Source organism: Anabrus simplex, chromosome 8 (assembly GCF_040414725.1).
Source record: "Anabrus simplex isolate iqAnaSimp1 chromosome 8, ASM4041472v1, whole genome shotgun sequence".
In the NCBI taxonomy this organism is placed as follows: domain Eukaryota; kingdom Metazoa; phylum Arthropoda; class Insecta; order Orthoptera; family Tettigoniidae; genus Anabrus; species Anabrus simplex.
Window position 1 is genome coordinate 103,711,218 of NC_090272.1, and position 23,511 is coordinate 103,734,728.

The window sequence follows — 23,511 nt, forward strand, 5'->3', positions numbered from 1 at the left end:
GATGACAGCTTGGGGTCACTTGTTCACTCTGGAGAAGGAGGCACAAGTGGTACAGGTCAGCGTTCTGGTGCTATCACAGCGAATGGTCGCGGGTTCGAAAGTGACACCTCAGGTGACGACAGGGTTGATGGAGTGATACAGGCAGATTCAAAATGTCAGGACCTAGTACGTGGGTAGAAGATTGACAGAAAATGAGTATATTTACAGCAAAGTTCATTCCTGGAATTAAAGGATAGTTCTTGAATGTAAAAACTCCAGAGGATATTTACGAACTGTTTGTGGACGATACTATCTGTCAGCATATTGCTGAGCAAACTAGTATTTATGCTCAACAGAAAATTCATGGGAAAACACTGGTGTACAAAATGAAACGGAGGAGTGGGAGAAAAGACCGGATTCCTACAAATAAGGATGAAATAAAAATTTTATTCGGACTTTTGCTTCTTCGAGTGATTATCCACAAACCTACAATGGGGCATTATTTTTCCCGTTACAAGTTACTGGCCATGCCTATATTTTACAAGATCATGACGGAAAGGAGGTTTTTCCTTCTCTTGAAATTTCTCTATTTTTCTGACAATGAGCCATACGATGGGCAGGTGTCTCCTAAAGTACACAAGATAAAGCTAGTCTTCGATCACTTTGTGAAAATGTTTCAACAGGCTTACATCCCAGATGACCAGCTATCCATAGACGAAATCCTTCTTCTATGGAAAGGTCGCCTTGGTTGGAAGATACACATTCCAAAGAAAAGGTCCCGGTTCAGAATGGAATCTAACAAAATGTGCGGAGCGAAAACGGATTACGTGTGGAATATGTTGTGGTCCACTGGAAAATCGACAGAACTCAACAGTGAAGTCCATGGCATTGATCTATCACAGTCTTCCAAACCAACGAGAATTGTGTGTACTCTGGCAGATAATATACTGAAACAAGGATACCTGACAGGAATGGACAACCATTATAGCAGCCCTGAATTATACGACCTGCTAAATGACCTCTATACTGACGCAGTGGGTACAGTAAGAACTAACCGAAAAAACCTCCCTAAGGAACTTACGAGTAAAAAGCTGAAGAAAGGTGAGGCAACAGCTGCTTATCGAAAGAAACTCGTGGTTCTAAAATGGAAGGACAAGAGAGACGTTTGCAGGCTCAGTAGTATCCAAGACGCTGAAATGCGAACCGTCCCTATCAGAGGAAAGGACAAAACCAAAGAGAAACCAGTAGTTTGCATTGACTACAATGATTCTATGGGGGGAGTTGATCTTTCCTATCAGTACGTCATTACGTACTCCACAGCAAGGAAGCAAATGAAGAAATATTACCAGAAAATTTTCAGGCATCTTCTGGACCTCGTGGTATTCAATTCATTCATCATTTTCCGACAACACCACCTGCAGTTCAGAATTCACCTCATAGATAAAATCCTCGAAAAGTACACAGGTTCAACCCCCACTGAAGCAATGCCTGTCCTTTCATTTAGACCACTTTCCGCTGCTCCCACAGAAAGATTCAGCGGTAGGCATTTTCCTGATGTGAATCCACCATCAGGAAAAAAGGCAGCAGGGTGTGAAGATGTGCGTGGTGTGTCTGGCGAAAAGAGAGAGACGTGAAACAAACTACAGGTGCAGCGACTGCGATGTCGCTCACTGTGCAGCTCCGTGTTTCCGTGCTTATCCAAAGTAAGATGTGTAAAAACAGCGCGTTGGATGTAAACTGCGTGAATAGTGTAAGTAATATAATTAGTGAAATCAGTCCTGATGTGTAAATTCATTGCGGTAAGGAAGTAATTATTGTGAGAAGACGATTAGAACCAGGCTACCATTGCAAGTATTTATTCACAACTTATTACTGCTATTGCAAACGCTGCATGAAATGTATTTTCCTCAACTGCAGTATTTATTTCAGAAATTGTACATTAGTTAATGATTAAGTGTATTTGCAGTGTATACGTTTTTTATTTTCCTGAAATTAATATGAAAATATAGATATTCCGAAAATAAATTTATATTTGTAATATACAGAAGTTAGTACGAAATGCAAACTGTCCCTATCAGAGGAAAGGACGAAACCAAAGAGAAACCTGTAGTTTGCATTGACTACAATGATTCTATGGGGGAAGTTGATCTTTCCTATCAGTACGTCATTACGTACTCCACAGCAAGTTTTTGTTCCAAAACGAAAACACCCAAAAATATTTTAAAATAGGCGAAAAATCACTTTCTATATCAGAATTAGGATACATGTAGCATTTTATTATCAAGTATTTCAAAATTTTGGAAGGTTTCTTGAATTTATTTGATTATTGTTCGAGTTACGAAAATTCGTCCCCACCAGCACGGAATTACCGTACCGCGAGCTCCCCAGTTAACGGGTTAATCCCATAGTCCCCCAATATGGTGAACATCTTTTCCCTCGGTACCCTGTCAAATGCTTTCTCTAGATCGACGCAACATAAACACAAATGTCTATTCATCTTGTAGCATTTATCAAATACCTGGCGAATACTAAAAATGTGATCCTGACAACTTCTCTGTGGCCTGAAACCACACTGGTTTTCATCCAACTTCCTCTCAAACAATGATCGCACCCTCCCTTCCAAGATGCCAGTGAATACTCTGCCTGGTAAGATAATCAACAAGATACCTCAATAGTTGTTGCAATTCTTCCTGTTCCCTTGCTTATAGGTAGGCGCAATTACTGCTTTTGTCCAATCTAAAGGTACCTTAACAACACTCCATGATAATCTTATTATTCTGCCAGGCTGAGTGGCTCAGACGGTTAAGGCGCTGACATTCTAACCCCAACTTGGCAGGTTTGATCCTGGTTTGTTATTTGAAGGTGCTCAAATATAACAGCCTTGTGTCGGTAGATTTACTGGCACGTAAAGAACTCCTGCGGGACTAAATTCCGGAACCTCGGCGTCTTCGAAAACTATAAAAGTACTTAATGGGACGTAAAGCAAATAACATTATTATTATTACTAATCTTATTATTCTATGAAGTCATTTCATCCTTGCCTTCCCACTATAATTCACCATTTCAGGTCTAATTTCATCTATTCCTGCTGCATTATGACAATCGAGTTTATTTACCATCCTTTCCACTTCCTCGAGTGTAATTTCACCACCATTATTTTCCTCCTTCCCATGAGCTCTGTTGTTCCCGACACCACCATGAAGATTTCCTTTTACGTTCAGAAGATTTTAATACTTCCTCCACCTGTCTAGCGAGTCCCTGGGATCATTTATGAGTTCGCCCATTAGCACTATCGTTGCTGTTGACCCTGACTACGATGTCACTCAATGCTTCATAAAACTTGTCTATTTCATCCTCACGTGCTGAATACACTGAGACAATTCTCGTCCTAATTCCTCCAACTGACAAAATCTACCCACATCATTCGCTCGTTTACGTGCCTAACAGAAACTACCGTATAATCCAGAATACCACCCGCACTTCCCTCCCCAAAATATTGGTTCTAAATCTTGGGTGCGGCTCGTATTCAAGCAATTCATTCTCGTAAATATTTACTACGTTTACATGGAATATTTAAATAGATTTTAATACGGTTACCGTACAAATGAGCATTCATGTCTTATTATGTTTTAGTTGTGTTCTAGAAAACAAGATCAGTGATGTCCATTCCATCCGTGTGTGGGTTATAAGCAACAACACATTCCGGCTTCATTGCAGGATTTCAAAATCCACCACTTGGTACTTCCACAATTTCTGCTGAATGCACTGTTGAAATAAGTTATAACCCACTTGTCCACAAATAAAAGGTCATTTCTCCCCTATTTAGAGTTTTCTCTCATTTCCTGACTTCCTTAGGGACGAATATAAATCAGAGCAACATATTGAATATTCGCAAAAGATCTTCGTTCATAAAATATTATACTGTACTTCATCAGGAAAACACCGTTTTTGCTTAAATTTTACGGAAAAACCATAAAGGTTGGCGGGTATATACCATTGTATGAGCTGGACCACCAGGGTTTCATTATGTAAATAATAAAATAAGGAGCCAAAATCTGAGCATATTTTAAAATGGACCAGCATGTTTACTGACTTGTATTATACAACTGGAATCTTTCTTGGAGCCTTCTTCAAGAATAAGATTATTTAGTATCAGAAGAATAGATATGGTGAAGTACTTACCTCAGCATTTACCACAAACATGGTTTGTGTAAGAGCGTTTGTATGCTCCTGGAATGTAAATTTAATGCCCGTCTTCAATTCATTCAAGACCATGATGGCATTCTTTGGCTGCAATATTTTCCGGAGTCGAGCATTCTGGCGCCGGCGTTTGATTCTCTTGTTTACCTTAACTGTAATAAAAGGTAAATTATAAAGTAAAATGCACATTAGCAATAGATGAAAGTCAAACACACAGTTTACCTTTCGATCTATGTTGAATAAATAAAAATAACATCAATAGAAGTTATGTAGAGTACAAGGTTAATTATTATTTAGAAGAGTGAGTAATGAATCAATTCGTATGACAAAAAAAACCATATCTTTTCTTCAGACATTCACAACTGCATAAGAATTTTTGTAGCACATAATCCAAAAATTCAAGTAGCCAGAATTAGCACGTAGATATAGCCTATATACCTCCTTACTAGAGTGACTCACTACCAGCCTTTGATTTCACTTAATCTGTGAAAATTTACCATTCATTGCAAATTCCCATAATACCATTTAAAGGAAAATCAAAATAATGATTTGGTAACAGACTTTTAGGTAAATAAATAAATATTTTATGTGAGTACATATACTTTTATAAACAAAATTATAATTATGTCAGTACACTTCAAATTTTGGCCTTATACTTCGTATTACTCTCAGTTTAGATAATAGAAAATCAAATAAATTCAGTTTAATTTTTGCCTGGCCAAACATAATAGGAAAAACAACTTGAAAAATTTCTTCAAACGCTGTATTTAAGTTCTGGAATACATATTCTCGGACTTGTATACAGCTTTGTAGCAATATTAATGGGACCAAAAATGTTAATTATGAATAAATAAATTTAGAAACCACCTGAAAAAAGGAAACATATAAGAGGCTTTGAATGCTTTAAATCATGATACACTGACAAATTATAGTTTGTCACTTCTAGTGCCCTGCATTTGCACTAGGTAGCATTACAGTTGCAAGTAAGCCTACACAAAAACTATCCCATCAACAACAGGTACGACTGCTAGTTGTATTTTTTTTTCAATATTTAATTCACGTCGCTCTATTTGACGCCCATGGACGACCCGCATATGTGGGTGTGACACTATGGTGATAAGTTTAATGAGGTAGGGAGAGCACAAAATCCAGTGTTGACACATACAGATGTGTGCAAATTATTAAGGAAAAGACAAAAAGATGGTTTATTCTAGCTTTAAAGTGACATGAAAGTCACAGAGTCAAGATTTTTTTTTGGCTACTTGCTTTACGCCGCACCGACAGAGATAGGTCTTATGGTGATGATGGGATAGGAAAGGCCTTGGAATGGGAAGGGAGCGGCCGTGGGCTTAATTAAGGTACAGCCCCAGGATTTGCCTGGTGTGAAAATGGGAAACCACGGAAAACCATCTTCAGGGCTGGCGACAGTTGGGTTCGAACCCACTATCTTCCGGATGCAAGCTCACAGCTGCGCGCCCCTAGATGCATGGCCAACTCGCCCGGCGAGTCCAAGATTTATTTGCAATACTTTGTTTTCTTTGATCCAGCACTTATAGATACTGATTGTGCCTCAATGTACCTTCCATTTCCATGCCATTTAATGTGTTCCACACCATGACAGAATTTGGATGTATTCCTAGTAAAATTCCTGGTTTTTCCTCCGCCGGACATACAGGATGGATCCTTTGAACTTCAGGAGCATTTTCACTCAATCTGGCATGGTTTCTATCAATGTGTTGCACTATTCTTAGATGATTTCAACCTGAAACCATATTTCAGTGTCTTGACCAACTGTACAGTACCTTGGCAACAATGGTTTCATTTTTATTTTTTATTTTCATTATAGCCCACCGACTTTTCAACAGATTCATGTCAGGGCTGTTACCAAGCCAATCAGGCATTTTAATATTCCTTTCATGCATAAAGGATGTCATTTTCTTTGCCTTACGGCATGGTGCCCCATGCTGCATGAGAATCCACTAAGTTGAGGGAGTTTTCTTTGATCCACCGCTTATAGATACTGGTTGTGCCTCACTGTACCTACCACTTCCATGCCATTTAAGGCGCTCCACGCCATGACAGAATTTGGATGTATTCCTAGTGAAATTCCTGGTTTTTCCTCCGCCGGACATACAGGATGGATCCTTCAGTGACAAAAAATACAGATTTTTTACTAAAGCACACCTAAACCAGAAGTGAAATATTTAGTACACAAAATTACACTCTGCTTTGTGATTGTTATATTTTTGAACTGTTTAGCTGGATAATATTTTCCACTCCATAATTTAAAAAGAGGCACTATAGAACTGTATGTACCATGTGTGCCCATACGAACTCAATAGGGTTATAGTGACAGTGCTAAGGTGGTAATCGTAACACCCTGCGACCTTGTTGCTGAGCTATCGTGTCAAGTCCACAAGTTTTTCTATTGGCCTTTGCCTTCTTCACAAGCTTAATAATTCGGCTCTGGTTTGCATCGCATCATGCGCTATATTGTTACTACTCAACCATGTAATGATTATCATTCATCTGTGCGGTTGTTGTAGAAGGCTTGACCACTACGACAGTAAGACAGCTCGCATTGTCCATTACAATGACAGATGCAGGCTAGAGATATGGTAACAGCTGGTTGAAAAACCATTCCTGAAACTTTTCTCCGCATTTCAGTCTGGTAGGCCAAATTTTTCAATTTCGCCCTAAAAACTCATTTACTCTCGGGACACAAATCCAGTGGCAAAAGAACTTTTCATCGAAGACCTCCGCCTCGACCTGCTTCTACCAGTTACCAAAGTCTACTTGGATGTACTGCAGGAATTCAATAAGAGACAAGAGATATGGCCAGAGTTTTATTCAACAGATGCGATGATATACATAGGGAATGGACACAAGCCAGATATGACCTACGTCATGTATTGACAAGATTTGCCGTACACAGTTTCTATCATCGGATATGCCGAACAGATAAATTCCATGACTCGAACCATAACTGCAAGTGAAAATTATGCGGAGCCTACTGTGACTGATATCATCTGATACTGCGCAACAAAAGACAAATCTCTTTGACAAGTTTCTGTAAGAACTAAATACACATTGTGCGAAATTTATCATATTATTAAATAATACACTTGGATAACTCACTAACAAAACATAACCTCACGCAACGAAAGAAAGGAAAAAAAAAAAAAAAAAAGCATGAATCAAAGACGAGAAGAAATCTATGCTGGCTCCCCTGAGCAAATGCTTTATTCATTGGATTACTGTAATGTATGCATTTTAGATGCCTTGTAGTTACACGGAAAGTACCCAATGCCCTTCAAATATTGTGGCACATTGAACTCCCTATGACGAGGGGAGAAAGTCTCTCGCTTCCACCTGCATTGCAACACAGTACCGTGACTTCACCTTAGTAAGATTTTCTGTTATGGCAGAGGTGCCAACCTTTGAAGTGGATTATCAGTAATCGCCCTCCGCCCCCGAGAAGAATTTTGAGTCAAGTCCAAAGCATGCTCCTTCCTTCTCGATAATGACACCCATTTTGCCCTTCCCTGTAGCAATCTATTTGAAAGTATATCATATTATACAATAACATTTGCACACAACCTGTTAGTTCTGTGATAAAACATTCCTTGTAGCTTGTTTCTCACACAGCAGCTGCTTTTCAGAGTAGCTTTCTTGAAGCATCCTTCCCACTGTGATGGCATTTTCGTCTTCTGAACCATAAGCGATTCCAGTGCAGATGTGCTTAATGTAGGCCTCACTTCTTTCTAAATTTTTCTGTCAACTGTCAGGTACACTTAAACATAGCAAATACATCATCATGAAGGATTTATAGTAAAGAGCACCGCCTGAGCTCCTTCATCACAATGACTTTTACAACGCTTATGGGTAGCACAAGGAAGTCACGATCGAATAAGTATTGTTGCCAACTCACAAGCATTGAAACAAGATCGATTTAGGAGAAAGGCTTGAAAGGACTTAACATTTTCCCTTCTTTTTTACTCTTCAAAATTATTTTTTTCACGATGTCAGCTTTGCCGTAATAACTTCCCCTTGACCGTGATTCCGTAATAGTGAGGTGAAATCTGTAATAATTACAAACAATCCGTAATAGCTGGCACCTCTGCTCTGGCACTTCTCTCATAATTCAGCAATGCGAACCCCTGAAGCATCACAAAGTATTTTAAGACCCATTAATGCATGCTTATCACCTTGATTCACAGTTTAAATCTTTCAAATGCCACAGAAAAAAACTATTTACGAAATGTATTCAACAAGGTGCACTTACATTATTCAAATATAATACACTGAGATAAATCACTGGCTAACATCACCTCATGCAACGAAAGAGAAAAAAAGCATGATTCAAAGACGAGGACAAATTATGTTGGCTCTCCTGTGTAAATGCTTTATTTTTTGGAATACTGCACTATTTGCATTTTTAGATGCCTTGTACTTGCAGCAAGTGTCAGACACCCTTAAAATATCATGGGCCGGGCTGAGTGGCTCAGACGGTTTAGGCGCTGGCCTTCTAACCCGAACTTGGCAGGTTCGATCCTGGCTCAGTCCGGTGGTATTTGAAGGTGCTCAAATACGACAGCCTCGTGTCGGTAGATTTACTGGCATGTAAAAAAACTCCTGAGGGACTAAATTCCGGCACCTCGGCGTCTCCGAAGACCGTAAAAGTAGTTAGTGGGACGTAAAGCAAATAACATTATTAAAATATCACGGCTTATCAAACTTTCCTATGACGAGGGGAGGAATTTTTCTTTTTGCTTCCATGTGCATTGCAACGTAGTACAGTGACCCCTGCCCTTGTACAACTTCCCGGCTGGGGAAAAACCATAAGTCCGTCTGGGCTCGACATTAAAAAAAAATGCAGTTCCAACGGCATTGACAATAATGTTTGATGCGCATGAATTGATTACAAGAGCCACACTTTCTTTGCCAACTGTCGGCATCGCCAGTGTTCGCGGATTCTGCTTCTCCGCACACTGCCTGCTACCGGCACGATATTGTGACGTTCCTTACAATGCTGAAAACAAAATAATTACAATTCACTCGAACGTAGCAGATATGAAGTACACTGTAGAGACACTGAAGTGAGTTGAAGTGCAGAAAGCAACCCTTGTGCTATCATGATGCGGAGAAATTTTGAACTTAAATTCCTCTTTAAAATACTATTTTTAAAAAGGCTTCGAATCAAAAGGGACAGACGTTTTTCTTCGAATTACGAACTATTTGTATTTCAAATTAAACAACTTAAATAACATGCAAAACCATACCTCATGTTTCCGGGAACAAGAGCTCCTTCGAGTTAGGCGGGATTTTGAATTATCGTGATTCTACTGTATTTATGTTGCATTAGGCAACATTGCAAGGTTTTTCTGTGAAATATCCTGAGCCTGCAGCACACCATCAACAAGTAAAAGGACACCAATAGAGTTAAAACCTTCATCAGATGTTACTTTCTGAGTGTGACAGGGCTGAGGGTGACTATTCAAGTGATGATTCCGTGGCAGATCCAAATTTTCCACCCAGTAAAATACATATTTCAGAAGATTCTTCTGACTCATCTGACTGTAATGATCATGATCTATAATTCCAGTAAATAATTTTCTCACTCACAGTATTTTGATCATTTATTCATCATCAATAAAATGTTAAGGGCTGTAAGCTAACCAGTTGTCCATTATATTTATTTTCTTCATGTTTTCAAAGTGGTTCATGTATACCACTGCCCACCCGGGAAGTAAACTGTTATAGGATAATGGTACACATACGTACCACCACATTTGAAAGATATGAAACAGAGTTGTATTTTATTTAATATTTTTTAATTAAAACGGATAGCATATGGAGTAGCAGAATGAAGAAAAGTACTATTACAAATTCAACTTCTTGCCCTATACACGGTCAGATCAAAACATTTGCAGGATCTCTTCAGCAAACTTTTGTTATGATCGTCTTTAGATATACTGTTGAAACAGACACAGTTGTCTCTTGTGTCTAAAAAGTCTTAAACAACATTATCCTTACTCTCTGATCAGAAGCTGATCATTCATCAGGGCTGATAATTCAGTTATTTTGTCCCTAAAAAAAAAAAAACTACCACAACCATTACCGAAATATATGTGGGGACATCACCTCAAGGCTTTTGGTACTTTCTAAGCCCCACAATTTGAAATCATACCAGGTTATCAAGTTATAATTCACTAATAAAATGAAAATTGCCTATTACAGAAAGTGGTTAATGAGAAAGGTATTTACTTCAGTCAGGTTTGGTAGGGAAACAACAAAATAATGCTCAATTCTACAACAATGAAATAATGCCTAGATAAGTAAAAATTGATGCTATCAAATTTGCACTAGTGTGAACTACCAAACATGTAATAACTGAAGTAAACACCAAATGGCATAAAAATATGAATAACCATTCATACTTACATCCAGGGACTTTCTTTTTTAGCCATGGTTTAGGTTTAACTTCATTTGATCCATCCGCTGTGGAATTTGCATCAACATCCATGCTTGCTGGGGCAGAAGCAGGGGCAGGGGCAGGTGCAGGTGCAGGTGCCGGAGCAGCTGGAGTTGCTGGTGTAGAAGTAGCAGCTGGGGCAGGGGGTGGGGCTGCAGCAATAACAGGTGTTTGCGGCCGCTCTGCCTTAATTGGTTGCTGTTGCTGCTGTGATTGGAACTGTAAGCACAGCCATCAGGGGATATACCCACACAAACACATCAACGGATTTTGCACTCGGGCACAGGCCAGAATGCCAGCCAGGAATGCACCAAAAAGTCAGTGGTTTACATCGTTAAGTTGCTCAAAGACAATCCCACGTCGGAAAGAAAAAGTGAAAGTTTGCTCAGAGATACCGGCAGTTCGTGGCATACATTAATGGAAGAATGATATGTGGAGCATTCTCCTGCAAGTTTTGCCAAACACAAGTATTATTCTAAATGCATATTCACAAGCAGTATCATGTTCCACAATTACCTCAAAATAGCTTTTTTTTTTTTTTTTTTTTTTTTTAATTCCAAGATCGGACCGGTGTGAGAGATTATCACTTTTGTCTTCTCCTAGGAATTGCCTTAGAGCAACTTAATGCTAAACCTTTTACACAACTGCACACAATTGTTGCTGCTGGGTATATCAGACATAAGGCAGCACCAGACCATTACCAGAGCGCATATCCTCCGCACCAATGCAGTTATCTCAACCCTGGGAGATGGGAGGGAAAGGAAAAAAAAAAAAAAAGAACAGGAAAATAATTATGAATAAGAACTCCATAAGCTCCATCAGTAAATCATTTTGCACCCGGGTTCCATGACTGATAATGGAAGCCCTTCAAACCCTGGCCCAAACTTAAACTACTGTACTACAAATTACAAGAGCAGCTGCAACAGTAAATTTTGAGTGATGATTAGTTAGGACTAATACAGTCTGCTAAATTTATGAAATTTGTCTCAAATAATGGACAGGCATAAATAAATTACATGAAGTATTTGATAGCATAATATTAAAACTTCTCAGAAGTCACATGGTGAACAGGTGAAAATGATCTTTCAAAACAGTAATAAAATATGAAATATCTCAAAACAATATTAATTTACTTGAAGTGTTAATTTTCAATTAACTTATTTTTAATGAACAGCAACACTGTCAGTTAGAAAATTAAACTACTATAGAAGTTCAAAATAGTAACATGCAAAACTTGGAATCTGTTTTCAAATTCCCTACAATATTTAGGGTGAGGGACTATGCAAATGTAGTTAAGTCCCAATACCAAAACTACTCCAAGTCACTGAGCTAATATTACTGTAGGACCAAAAATTTTCACAAAAATTGAGCTGCTATTTATTAATAAAAGATCAGAACAGAATGCAGTCTTCTCTTATTTCTTACGAGGGAACATCAGCAATGGTTAAGTATCCGACCGTGATGAAACTTGGAGAACACATTGAGGTACACGTAAAAATGATGTCAGCATCAATTTTGGGTGCCGGCATTCACTAGGGTGTTAATTTAGGGGCCTAAAAGTTGCAACATTTCAAGTTCCACACGAACAGATAAAATACCTGCTGGCCAATGCTAAGCCTGCGACACCTCAGTACCTCCTCCACTCAGCTTTCCTTCTGGTTCCCCGCCACACACTTCCCTTCTCTTCACGCCTGCCCGTCTGCTTAACTGTTGAAGGGGAGCGGTGCTACACTTTGCGTACTTGTATGAGCCTTCCTCATAGCTCTCCTTTGTAATTCCCACATTGTATTTGTCAGTTTACTTTTTCTGGAATGTTTATGAAAACGTTTGCAACGATTCCTTAAGCGTAATGTCGTTGTCCATGTCAAAAACTATTTGTCATCTTCAAACAAATCACAGAAGTCACGGTGAAGAACATCCACTGAACTTTAAGGAGCTGCAGCTTTATGATGCGACTGAGGGTGAGTAGTAAGCACTCAACTGTTTACAGATAGACAGCTCACGAGGTGAAGTCACACTGCATGACATAGGCCGCAATAATGTAGACTTGAAGCGTAGTCTTTTTCGTTGCATGTGGAATTTTAGATTTTAAGTTTCAGCACTGGATAATTTTTGACACGGTCAACGACATTACACTTAAGGAATCGTCACAAACATTTTCATAAAAATTTCAGAAAAAGTAAACTGACAAATACGATGTGGGAAATACAAAAGAGAGCTATGAGGAAGGCTGATAGAATACGCCAAGTGTAGCACCGGTCACGTTCAGCAGCTAAGCAGACGGGCAGGCGCGGGGACAGCATTTATCTTAAAGATACCTTCTAATAGTGCACTCTGTTTTACTTATTTCTCTTCATAATGGTGTTTAATTTCAACTTTTCTGCATAACAAGACAACTAGCTATTTGCATCTCAATATATCAAACATACGATTATAAGATTTAACATTGAGCTATTTATTCATCTTCACATCAAGATTTTGAAGACATTTAATTTATACTCAAGTGTTATATAGCTCCACACGAACTTTCGTCTTGAAAAAATCCTTATATCTTCTATGTTACTTGTCGCTCACCTGTGCACTGCTTTTACCTTGTACCTTTTGAACGATCGGCTGATGATGACCCAGATCGAAACCGGTACCATTTGTGATTGACTTGTGATGTAACCTCGCATTACTAAGTGTTATTGTACTGAATAGGTGGAACCATAATGTATTATTAATTTAATTGTACACCAAGGGCCTCACACTAAACTGCCCTATAATGTGGTTTAAGGCGATCCCGAATTTTTCATTGTAGTAGTACAGTTAGTAGAAGAACAAAGTGATCTTGACGATTAATCAGTGAGATTGCTCAAATAAATTACTGCATTTCCTCAGGCATTAGACCAACTTTTTTCTCGCTTTTATAGCTGTGAAGGGTAAAGGCGGGGTCAATACGCGACAGCCTCCCATTTCGTCCTTGACTTCTGGGCATCAAGAACTATAAATATATACGTATTCTACTCTATTCAACAAATTTATAATTGTATTCCAAGTCTTACTGGCTACCTTCGTTGAAAGGCAGGATTTCTAAATTTAAAAAGTAAAGAAAACAATAAATCGTAAACACATGAATTTTTGGCCTACATGTACTTTAAATATAATCAGCATCACATCATTAGCTTCATCTCATTAACTCCTCCAATGAGTTTGACGTCAGGAAGGGAATCCAGTCATAAGAACTCGCTACGAAGATTAATTTCACTTCAATACTTGACTCCGTAGAGAAAAGGGATAAGGGTTGGACATACAGTTTTATTTATCGTATTATGCATTATTAATACAAAAGTACTTAATGCCCAGCCATTTATCTGTCAGTTAGTTGCGCAATAGGCTTATCACGGAGTAAACCTAATCACTGCTTTCATTTCAATTATCGTCATCATGTGTCGCCAACTTCCCCGCTACTGGCGTTGTAATCATCCCAAATAACGTCATCTTCACTGCTGCTGAAAGCCAGACCTTTAATTTTAAGTATATTTCATGCTTGTTCTCTACATTTACCACATCAGAACTTACTTAAACAGTTGTAACAGATATAAGAGAGACCACATTGCTTAGGTTAGGAATGCTATCATGTGCACTGATAGTGCTAGAAGTTCCACAAGGAAAAAAGTAAAATGAAAAACTGGAAAGTTTGCCATATTTGTGGATATCAAAAGGTGTGGAGGTAATGTGTTTTAATAACATAAAGTGTAATTTCATACGTCCGTTGTTTCCATGTTTTTACTCACACACAGTGTGATTTGTTTGGAATCTCCAAAAACCATTCAAGTAGCTAGTGGGACATAAAACCAATAACATCATGATTATTATTAATTGTAAGGTATGTTTACGAGTAAAACGATCTTTATGATTTAATTGTTTTTATCACGTTTGAAACCTACTTCTCTACAAAAGATCTAAATTGGCCTGAGCTACAAGATATTAAACGATCACTTTGTTCAAGATCTCACCTGCTATATTAACAGCAACTACCATGAATATTTCTTAATTAAAGTACAATCATGTCCTCATCCCGAGGTGGTGCAGCTCTTTTTAGGCACGCTCCCATGGAAGGTGAGCTGCATGTACCATTTTACTGCACAGCAACCTATCTGCCATTCTTAAATCTCAGGCAGTACTGAGAATCAAACTCGGGCCCCCAAGAACGGCAGCTAATTGTACTAACTGTTACATTGGTTAACATTCATAACTACAAAAAACACAGACATATCACACGACTGATCCATACATACAAAACTGTTCACTTTTTTGTGAGATGTCATCAGAACTGCAATACACTGCGAAGGACATTCCTTAACTACGAAACACAGACGAACTGCATAACTTTGATTCCAGTTTTCATTGCACAGGTAGGACGAACGAAACCATTCACAAATTTGTGTGATGTCATCAGGGCTGCACTGCGGCCTGTACCTGCTTCGAAGGAGAATAGTTTGTTGTTTCCCAGCGAATTACGCTGATTATCTTATACGTGAGCTTTATTTTTTTTCATTTACTTTTGTCTCGAAAACCTGGGGGGGGGGGTCTAATACACAAGAAAATATGATAGTAAAGTAGAAACTGCAGGAAGAAGTCCGCGAGACGCTGCATGAAAAAGATTTAAAGAGCAATTTAATATGGACTTTAATATTAACAATCTTCTACATAATTTTGTTCAGAGTACTATGTTGTATTTTTTTCATAGTAAAAAATATTGTATTGATTAGGTGGTCAATAAAAAAATAAGTCATATCCATTAATACAGACCAAATAATGAAATTCATTGCTTACACATAGTATGTTGTATACAGCGCCGCATCAAAATTACCTGTGCTAAGTTCTGAAAGCTAACTTCAATGATACCACATTCCTTGTGCCAGGCTTCTCACTTTCATCTTTCCCACCGGCCTTCCTTGATCAACTTGTTCTCTTGCGACCCTGACGAAACTACAAAGGGAGTTCAATATATAACACATTTTTTTCTTTCTAAAAGCAGGTTGGTTTTATTCAGGATTCAAATACACCATGCGTACCTGCCAACTTTACAAAACCAAAAATCAAGAGATTTTGATATGAAAATCAGGAAAAACCAAATTGGCCAAAACTGCTTATTCTACATGTCTTGCGCAGTACAGGAGTACTATGGCATACATTGTAACACTTATTGTCTCAAGACCCAACTGATGCTACAAGGCTAAAAATTTCACATGCCTATTACCCCACAGGAAGTATGCGAGTGACATCACCAGGCTCTGATAAACCTCCTGAAAATAGTATGAACTCGTGCTCCACACATGTGAATCAGTCAAGCACTTGGATGCCATTAGTTAGCAAATGGACAGATTAATATATTGCATCATGCGCCGGCGCGATTATGCGAAGTTCAATGCTATTTTCATCAAGTAATAAATTAAAACGCCAGAATTGTCTCCAAATGGCTCCTAAAATCTACAGAAAAGGCACTAGTTGCTATCATTGAAATTCTGTCACTAAATTACTAAAAAAGACTCCAAATCTAGAGACTAGTATCTAGAATAAACTAGACTGCTTGTGAACGAATGCGAACATAGCACGCGAGAACGAGAGATTGACAATCATACGCGTCGCGATATACAGGTTTCAATAAACATCGCACATTCGTGCGCATTTCTCGTATTAATAAATGTGGATATTTCATTTGAAAGTGGCTAATGAGCAAAGGACTTTCAACCACTGGCGTACAAAGATGAAATGGCGGAATTTGAAAACAAATGTTTGAAGCTTACCAAAAAATAAGCTAGAATCGGGAGAAATACTGGAATAATCAGGAGGCGGGAAAAACTGTCGAAAATTGGGAGTCTCATTTACAAGTAATTAATCTCATAATGGAACCGTATTGAAGTTGACATATTAAAATTATAGAATTTTATTTACATACACAGATTTTAATCGGGACTCTCCCACCTAAATCAGGAAAGCTGGCAGGTATGACCATGTTTTTGCTACAACACCCCATTTTTCAACATAATCTCCATTCAATGCTACAGCCTTACAACACCTAATGCGAGGGCCTGTATGCCTGCATGGTACCACTCGACTGGTCAATGCCACAGCCAATGTCGTGCTGCATCGATAACCTTCCCATCATCCACGTTGTGCTTCCCGCGAAGTGCATCCTTCATTGGGCCAAACAGATAGAAGTCAGAAGGTGCGAGATCGGGGCTGTAGGGTGGATGAGGAAGAACAGTCCACTGAAGTTTTGTGAGCTCCTGTCTGGTGCACAGACTTGTTTGAGGTCTTATGTTGTCGTGGCAAAGGAGAAGTTGTTGCATTTTTGCAGCTATGAACATTCTGAAGTCGCTTCTTCAATTTCCTTAGAGAAGCACAATACATTTCAGAGTTGATTGTTTCACCACGAGGGAGGACATCAAACAGAGTAACACCTTCAGAGTCCCAAAAGACCATAGCCACGACTTTACCAGCTGAGGGTACAGTTTTGAACTTTTTCTTTGTGAGAAAGTTGGTGTGGCACCACTAAATGGAATGCCGTTTTGTTTCCGGTTCGAAGGGATGAATGCTGTTTCATCACGTGTGACAATGTCTGACAAGAAATTGTCACCTTCAGCCTCAAAACAAGCAAGCAATTCCGCATAGATGTTTCTTCTTTGCTCTTTATAGTCTTCCATTAGGTGTCGAGGAACAAACTTTGAATACTCCAACTGGTGGATAAATGTGTCAGCATTACCAACAGAAACTTCGTCAAGTTAAGCAGAGAGGTGTTTGCCAGTGATCCGTCGATCACCTCAAATAAGGGTGTCCACACATTCCAGCTTTGCAGGCGTCACAGCTGTATGAGGTAGGCTGGCACGCGGGAGATCGGACAGGTTTGCTCGACCTTGTTGTGATGGTGAAACGCCTCGCCCAACGACTCACCGTGCTTTTGTCCACTGCCAGGTCTCCATACACATTCTGTAAGCACCTACAAATATCAGTGATGCCCTGGCTGTCCACCAAAAGAAATTCAGCAACTGCTCTCCAGTACGCACCTCCGTTACAGATATCACTTTGAAGGCTACTAATAGCGCTGCTACCTAATGGAAATTAAGCTTTACGATACGAAGCGGGAATATTCAAAGATGCCCCAAACAAAATCCCAAACTTTTAAAGCCAAAATTGGCCAAGAAATAAAATGTGTTTCTTTATATACTGAATTCTTTCATTTTCACGCCCTTCACAGTGCTTGCCTTTCTTTTGCAGACTCCTTCATTTTTCAAAGTGTCAAGATATCCTTTTCCCCCCAATTGCATTACAAGATTATGGTTTTCCCATTATACTTCCTCTTAAAGCAATAACTGCCACCACTACAACCACTCAAGAGCTAATCCCACACTATTATCACACCTACCATGCACTTCTTTTTACATAAATTCAGCAGAACAGTGGAGTCAAAATGTCTTAACCCTTTTAGTGGCAGGCGAAAATGTAAAAGTGAGCTCTAAAAGTGACAGGCTATTTTAATGGAAAATGTAAGCTTTCAGAAATAAAATTTTAAAAAAATTAAAATGAAACGCTATAGTTTTTACCCCTTGACTGGCGGTGTGGAGTCTTTAAAGATACCAGTGACTTTGTACAATCCTGACGCGCTCTCCGCATTCCGTTCTGGCTATCAGCGTTCTCTGTAGCTGTCACTAAGTGCAAGGTCAACTGCTATCTGAGTTGTAACGTTTAGTAAATATTGGTTTTCTCAGGAACTTGATTTAAATATTGTGTGGGGCCGTTTGCGAACCCACAACGGTGTTTGTGTTATGAAGCTTGTCGTGATTTAAAATTCTGTAAGTGTTCATATTTCATTCGAAGTGCGCGTTTGGCGTGTTTTCTTCGTGTAAGCCTTGCTATGGCGTCCACATCTCGCCCTGGCATGTCAGTGTGTAATCCTGGGATCACAGACTTTATCAGCAGTATTTTAGAGGAAGATCCCGAAGGAAGTGATGATAGCGATCTCTCAGATGAAAATTATCATCCAGATTACAATTCTGAGCAGAACACGGAATCGGAACAAGAAGGTGAGGAAGAAGAAGAGGGAAGTTTCACGGACAACCTAGACGTCCACAACCAGCTGTCATCTTTCTATGGTAGGAACAGATATAAGTGGTCAGCTACCGAACCCAACAGGCAAGTCAGCCATCCAAGTCACAACATCATTGCCAAACTTCCAACCCTAGGAAGTGTGAGCAGTGTTTATTTACAGAAGATATGCTGGACACAATCGTGACCGGTCACATTATTCCGATCAAATGCAAACAGAACTCAGAGACATTGTCACAGAAATTACGAGCATTGATAGGGTTACTTTATTTTACTGCTATTTTAAAATCAAATCACGATAGTACTGAATCAATGTTCGCCACAGACGGATCAGGAAGAGACATTTTTCGTGGGACATTATCGAAGAATAGAGTTTCTTGACCTTTGCTTGTCGGCTTTCGAAGTCGTAGATTTCGAGTATACACGCAAAATAAGCCAGAAAAGTATGGGCTGAAATTATTATTATTCTCATATCAGAAACATACATATTGTACACAGTTATAATTACTATATTACACTTGCCCAAAACTTGGCCACTTCCAATGCATTTTTTGATGTTTGATATAGTTCACCTTCTCTGCAGGAAGCTGGACATAGTCGGCACTGGAGCATATGTTGGACGGTCTGGTCTTCTCCGCAGCCACATTGGATTTTTTCTTGATCTATGTTGTCCCACCTCGCCAAATTAACCTTGGATCTGCCAACTCCAGATCTGTCTATTCAGGGACTTCCAGGTCATCCATTCTTCGTCGTGGCCAGGAGGTAGAGTTTCAGAAAATATCCAGCCAGGAGGAAGGTAGGATGTAGCCCTCCATAACTGCAACCTGGCTTCTTCAGTAGTGGTTCTAAGTTCCTTCAAAGTTCTGAGAAAACTCTTCCTTGACTTTAATCGTTGCAGATGCGGTCCATGCCCATATAGAGGATGGGGTCTTTTCCTGTTCCACTTTCTTTCCTTGTTCGCAGTTATTTCTCTTCGAACAGAAGGAGGTCCTATTCCTGCAAAGTGGTAGAGCCATTCAATTGGAGTGGATTTCAAGCAACCTATTATAATTCTGCAAGTTTCGTTGAGAGCTATATCCACCTGTTTGGCATATGTTGAATTATTCCAAACAGGACATGCATACTCTGCCGCAGAATAGCACAGTGCCATTGTAGAAGTTCGGATGGTTTCAGGTTGACAACCCCCTGTGAACCGGACAGTTTCCGTAAAAGATTGTTCCTGGTGGAGACTTTCGATTTGCAATTCATGCAGTACTTCTTGAAAGTAAGAGATCTATCAAGTGTCACTCCTAGATATTTTGGAAACTCGCAGTGTTCCAGTTCGACCCCTGACCATACTATCTTTAACTTGCGAGTAGCTTCCCTGTTTCTCAGATGAAAACACACACTTGTGTCTTTGAGGGGTTTTGTTTAAGCTGGTTTGTGCTGTAATATCTAGAAAGATCATTAAGGGCATCCATGAGGGTGTTCTCCACTGATTCAAAATCTGTGCTCTCGGTGGCTAGAGCGAGGTCATCAGCATACAAGAAGCTACTGCAATTGGGGGCTATGGGTTGGTCGTTCGTGTATAAATTGAACAGAATTGGAGCCAACACACTTTCTTGCGGAAGACCGTTTTTCTGTAGTCTCCATCGACTACGCTGTTCTTGGAAATCAACAAAGAACCTGAGATTCTGCAAAAGAGTGGCGATGAGTCTTGTTAGGTTAAAGTCCTTGGTTAGATCGCAGACCTTGACTAATAGTAGCTGGTGGCTGACAGTGTCGTACGCTGCTGATAAGTCGACAAATACCACTCCTGTCACCTTACGAGCCTCAAACCCATCTTCTATAAACTGTGTGAGGTTTAATAACTGTCCGACCCATCTTCTATAAACTGTGTGAGGTTTAATAGCTGTCCGGTACAGCTTTTACCAGGACGAAATCCAGATTGCTGAGATATAAGTAACGGGTCAATTACAGGTAATATGCGATTCAAGATCAATCTTTCCAGCAGTTTGTAAAGGTGACATAGTAGCGCAATTGGTCTAAAATTCTTTGGATCATTCCCTTCTTTGCCAGGTTTCAGCAAGGCAATCACTAGGCTCTTCCACCATATCTTTGGAATTTGGTTTCTGCTCATAGTTATTGAAGAGTTGAAGAATCCATTTCTTTGTCATTAAGCCAAAGTGTTTAATTTGCTCAGTTCGTATATCATCCAAGCCAGCTGATTTTCCATTTTTACTCTGTTTGGTAGCCTTCTCTAATTCTTCCATGCTGAATGACGATGATAGGTCGTCGTTCTCCTCATGCTCTTCTCTTTGCAGTTTCGGTTTTTGTGATTTGTGGGTTGCCTTCTCGTTCAGCAGTAACTGATGTGCTATTTGGTTACCAGTGATATTATGATGCGCGGTGCTCTTGGTCAGATCATTGCTTAGACGTCTCAGAAGTCTCCTTATACAAATAAATTAACATGATATAGAAGCACAAAAACTACATAGAAGATTGAAGAATGAAATCCACGCAATACGAACTCAAATTTTAATAAGCCATATTTTAGTGTGTTTAAGTTTTTAAAGTGTTTTATACTGTGGTCATATCTGTTTTAGTGTGTTTAATGTACTCATGTCCAATATACACTCAATAAGTTTTAGTTTATCGTAAACTCACCACCACCTTTGATCACAGATATTTTAACCTCACACTACTGCAATATTTTACTTCCATTGCCCATTAGACATCCGGATGATCTAACATAACATCTTTGTGATTTTGTCAAATGACTGTAAAATATTATGTATTAACTGATGATGGCCATGAAAGGCCGAAACCGGTACTAGTGTAAAATCCATTTACAATAAATAAGTATTGATCGGTGGAACACTTTTCTAGTCTATACATCAACAGATACTGTATAATCCCGAATACCACCCGCACTTTTCTCCCCAAAATATTGGTTCTAAATCTTGGGTGCGGGTCGTATTCAAGCCGTTCATTCTCGTAAATATATACAACGATTACATGGAGTACTGAAGTAGATTTGAATACGGTTATCGTACTCAATATACCACATGTAAATAGGCATTCAGGTCTTATTGGGTTTTAGTTGCGTTGTAGGAAACAAGATAATTTTCTCTCAATATGGTTACAGTGGCATGTAAACGCGAACTGTAAGGTAATGAAATATGGTAAATCAAAGAATATGGGTAAATATGCAGTAAACATGGAAGCTGCTGCTGCTCGATCGTCATTTGTTTCACAAGTGTTGCTGGCATGCTGGGTGCGTGAATAGCTGATCTCGCAAGATATCGTACTTTGTGAGAGTCCAGACTGTTGATTACGGAAGTCTACCCCGGTCACATTCGAGTTCCGCATCGGTCCCGTGAAATTGCTGTCTCGATAGTAAGCGATAGATTCAAAACGGCGCCTGCGGTAATTTACTAAGCAAAGTTGTAAGCGAAGCTGAAATATACGGAAATCGTGCCATTGGCAAAAGTACGATATTGATGAATCACGTATTCATGATTGGTGGAAGAAGGGAAAACTTCTAAAAAGCAACTCCGCGGGTGGAGTGCAGTGTTTCCGGAAATTGAAGAACGACTCCACAAATTTGTGATAGAAAAACGTGAGTTGGGATATGGTGTTTCTAGTGAAATGTGTCAACTGAAAGCACTAGAGATCTCAAAAGAACTCAAAACACAGGGTTTTACTGCAAGCCGTGGATAGATCGGAAACTTTTATCGGAGAAAGAGATTGCGCATTTGGAGACGTACGTCTGTTTCACGTCTCCCTGGGGTGCATGAAGAAAAATTAAGGCCCTTTCAGCGTCACATTATTCATTTGAGGAAGCAAAAAATTCTTATCTGTTGTCGCAAAATTGAGAATGCTGACCAGACACCTATCTATTATGAAGTGCCGTCGGAAAATACAGTAGATACGAAGGGTTCTAAAAGTGTAACCATCAGAACAGGTGGTAACGAAAAGCAACGATGCACGGGTAACTTGTGCGTATTAGCGGATGGAACCAAACTTCCTCCATATGTGGTTCTGAAAAGGAAAACACTTCCGAAAGGAAACTTACTGTCCGATATTATTGTTGGAACACGAGTCCGGCTAGATGGACAGTGCGTTAGTTCAGGACTGGGTGAGCTTTGTTACAAAAACGAAACATGATTGTGTCGGACAGTTACAGAGGACATAAAGCTGACGCCCTAAAAGATATGATGAGGAAAGGAAAAACCGATCTTGCGACAATTCCCGGAGGACTCACTTCTATTCTACAGCCATTGGATGTGTGCGTGAACCGGCCTTTCAAAACTGCTATTAAACAGTTGTACACTGAATGGACGTCTGATGGTGATCACGAGTTAACACCAACTGGACGAGTTAAGAGGCCTGAAGAGGGACTAATATGCAGCTGGATCAAGACAGCATGGGCGCGCATTCCCAACGATCTAGTGTCCAACAGCTTTAAGAAATGTGGTGTTTCAAATTCAGTGGACAGTAGTGAGGATGACTATTTGTGGAAAGATGCCAGCGACAAAAGTTCCTATGGTGAAACTTCAGATGACTGTGAATTGTGAATGATCCGAGTATTGGACCGATTTTATTTACAAATTTTGTGATTATTTTATTAATTGTAAGCTGTTTGAATTTATATTTGTGGTATATTTGAAGAAAAATGGGTAAGTTATTTGATTTTTTTTTCCCCCCCCGTATTTTGCCGTCTCAAATTTAGGGTGTGGGTCTTTTATTCGGCGGCGGGTGATATTCGGGATTATACGGTAAAT

General features: G+C 39.4%; 1 protein-coding gene across 1 annotated transcript in view; it reads right to left on the reverse strand.

Annotated features, from left to right (window-relative positions):
- Positions 1-23,511, reverse strand: part of LOC136878859 (double-stranded RNA-specific editase 1) — a 75,707-nt gene that overhangs the window by 33,602 nt on the left and 18,594 nt on the right. The window contains exons 3-4 of the mRNA XM_067152400.2: positions 10,624-10,873; positions 4,162-4,331 (exon numbers count right to left, since the gene is read on the reverse strand). Coding sequence (XP_067008501.2) covers positions 4,162-4,331; positions 10,624-10,873 — 420 coding nt within the window. The remainder of the gene's footprint in view (positions 1-4,161; positions 4,332-10,623; positions 10,874-23,511) is intronic.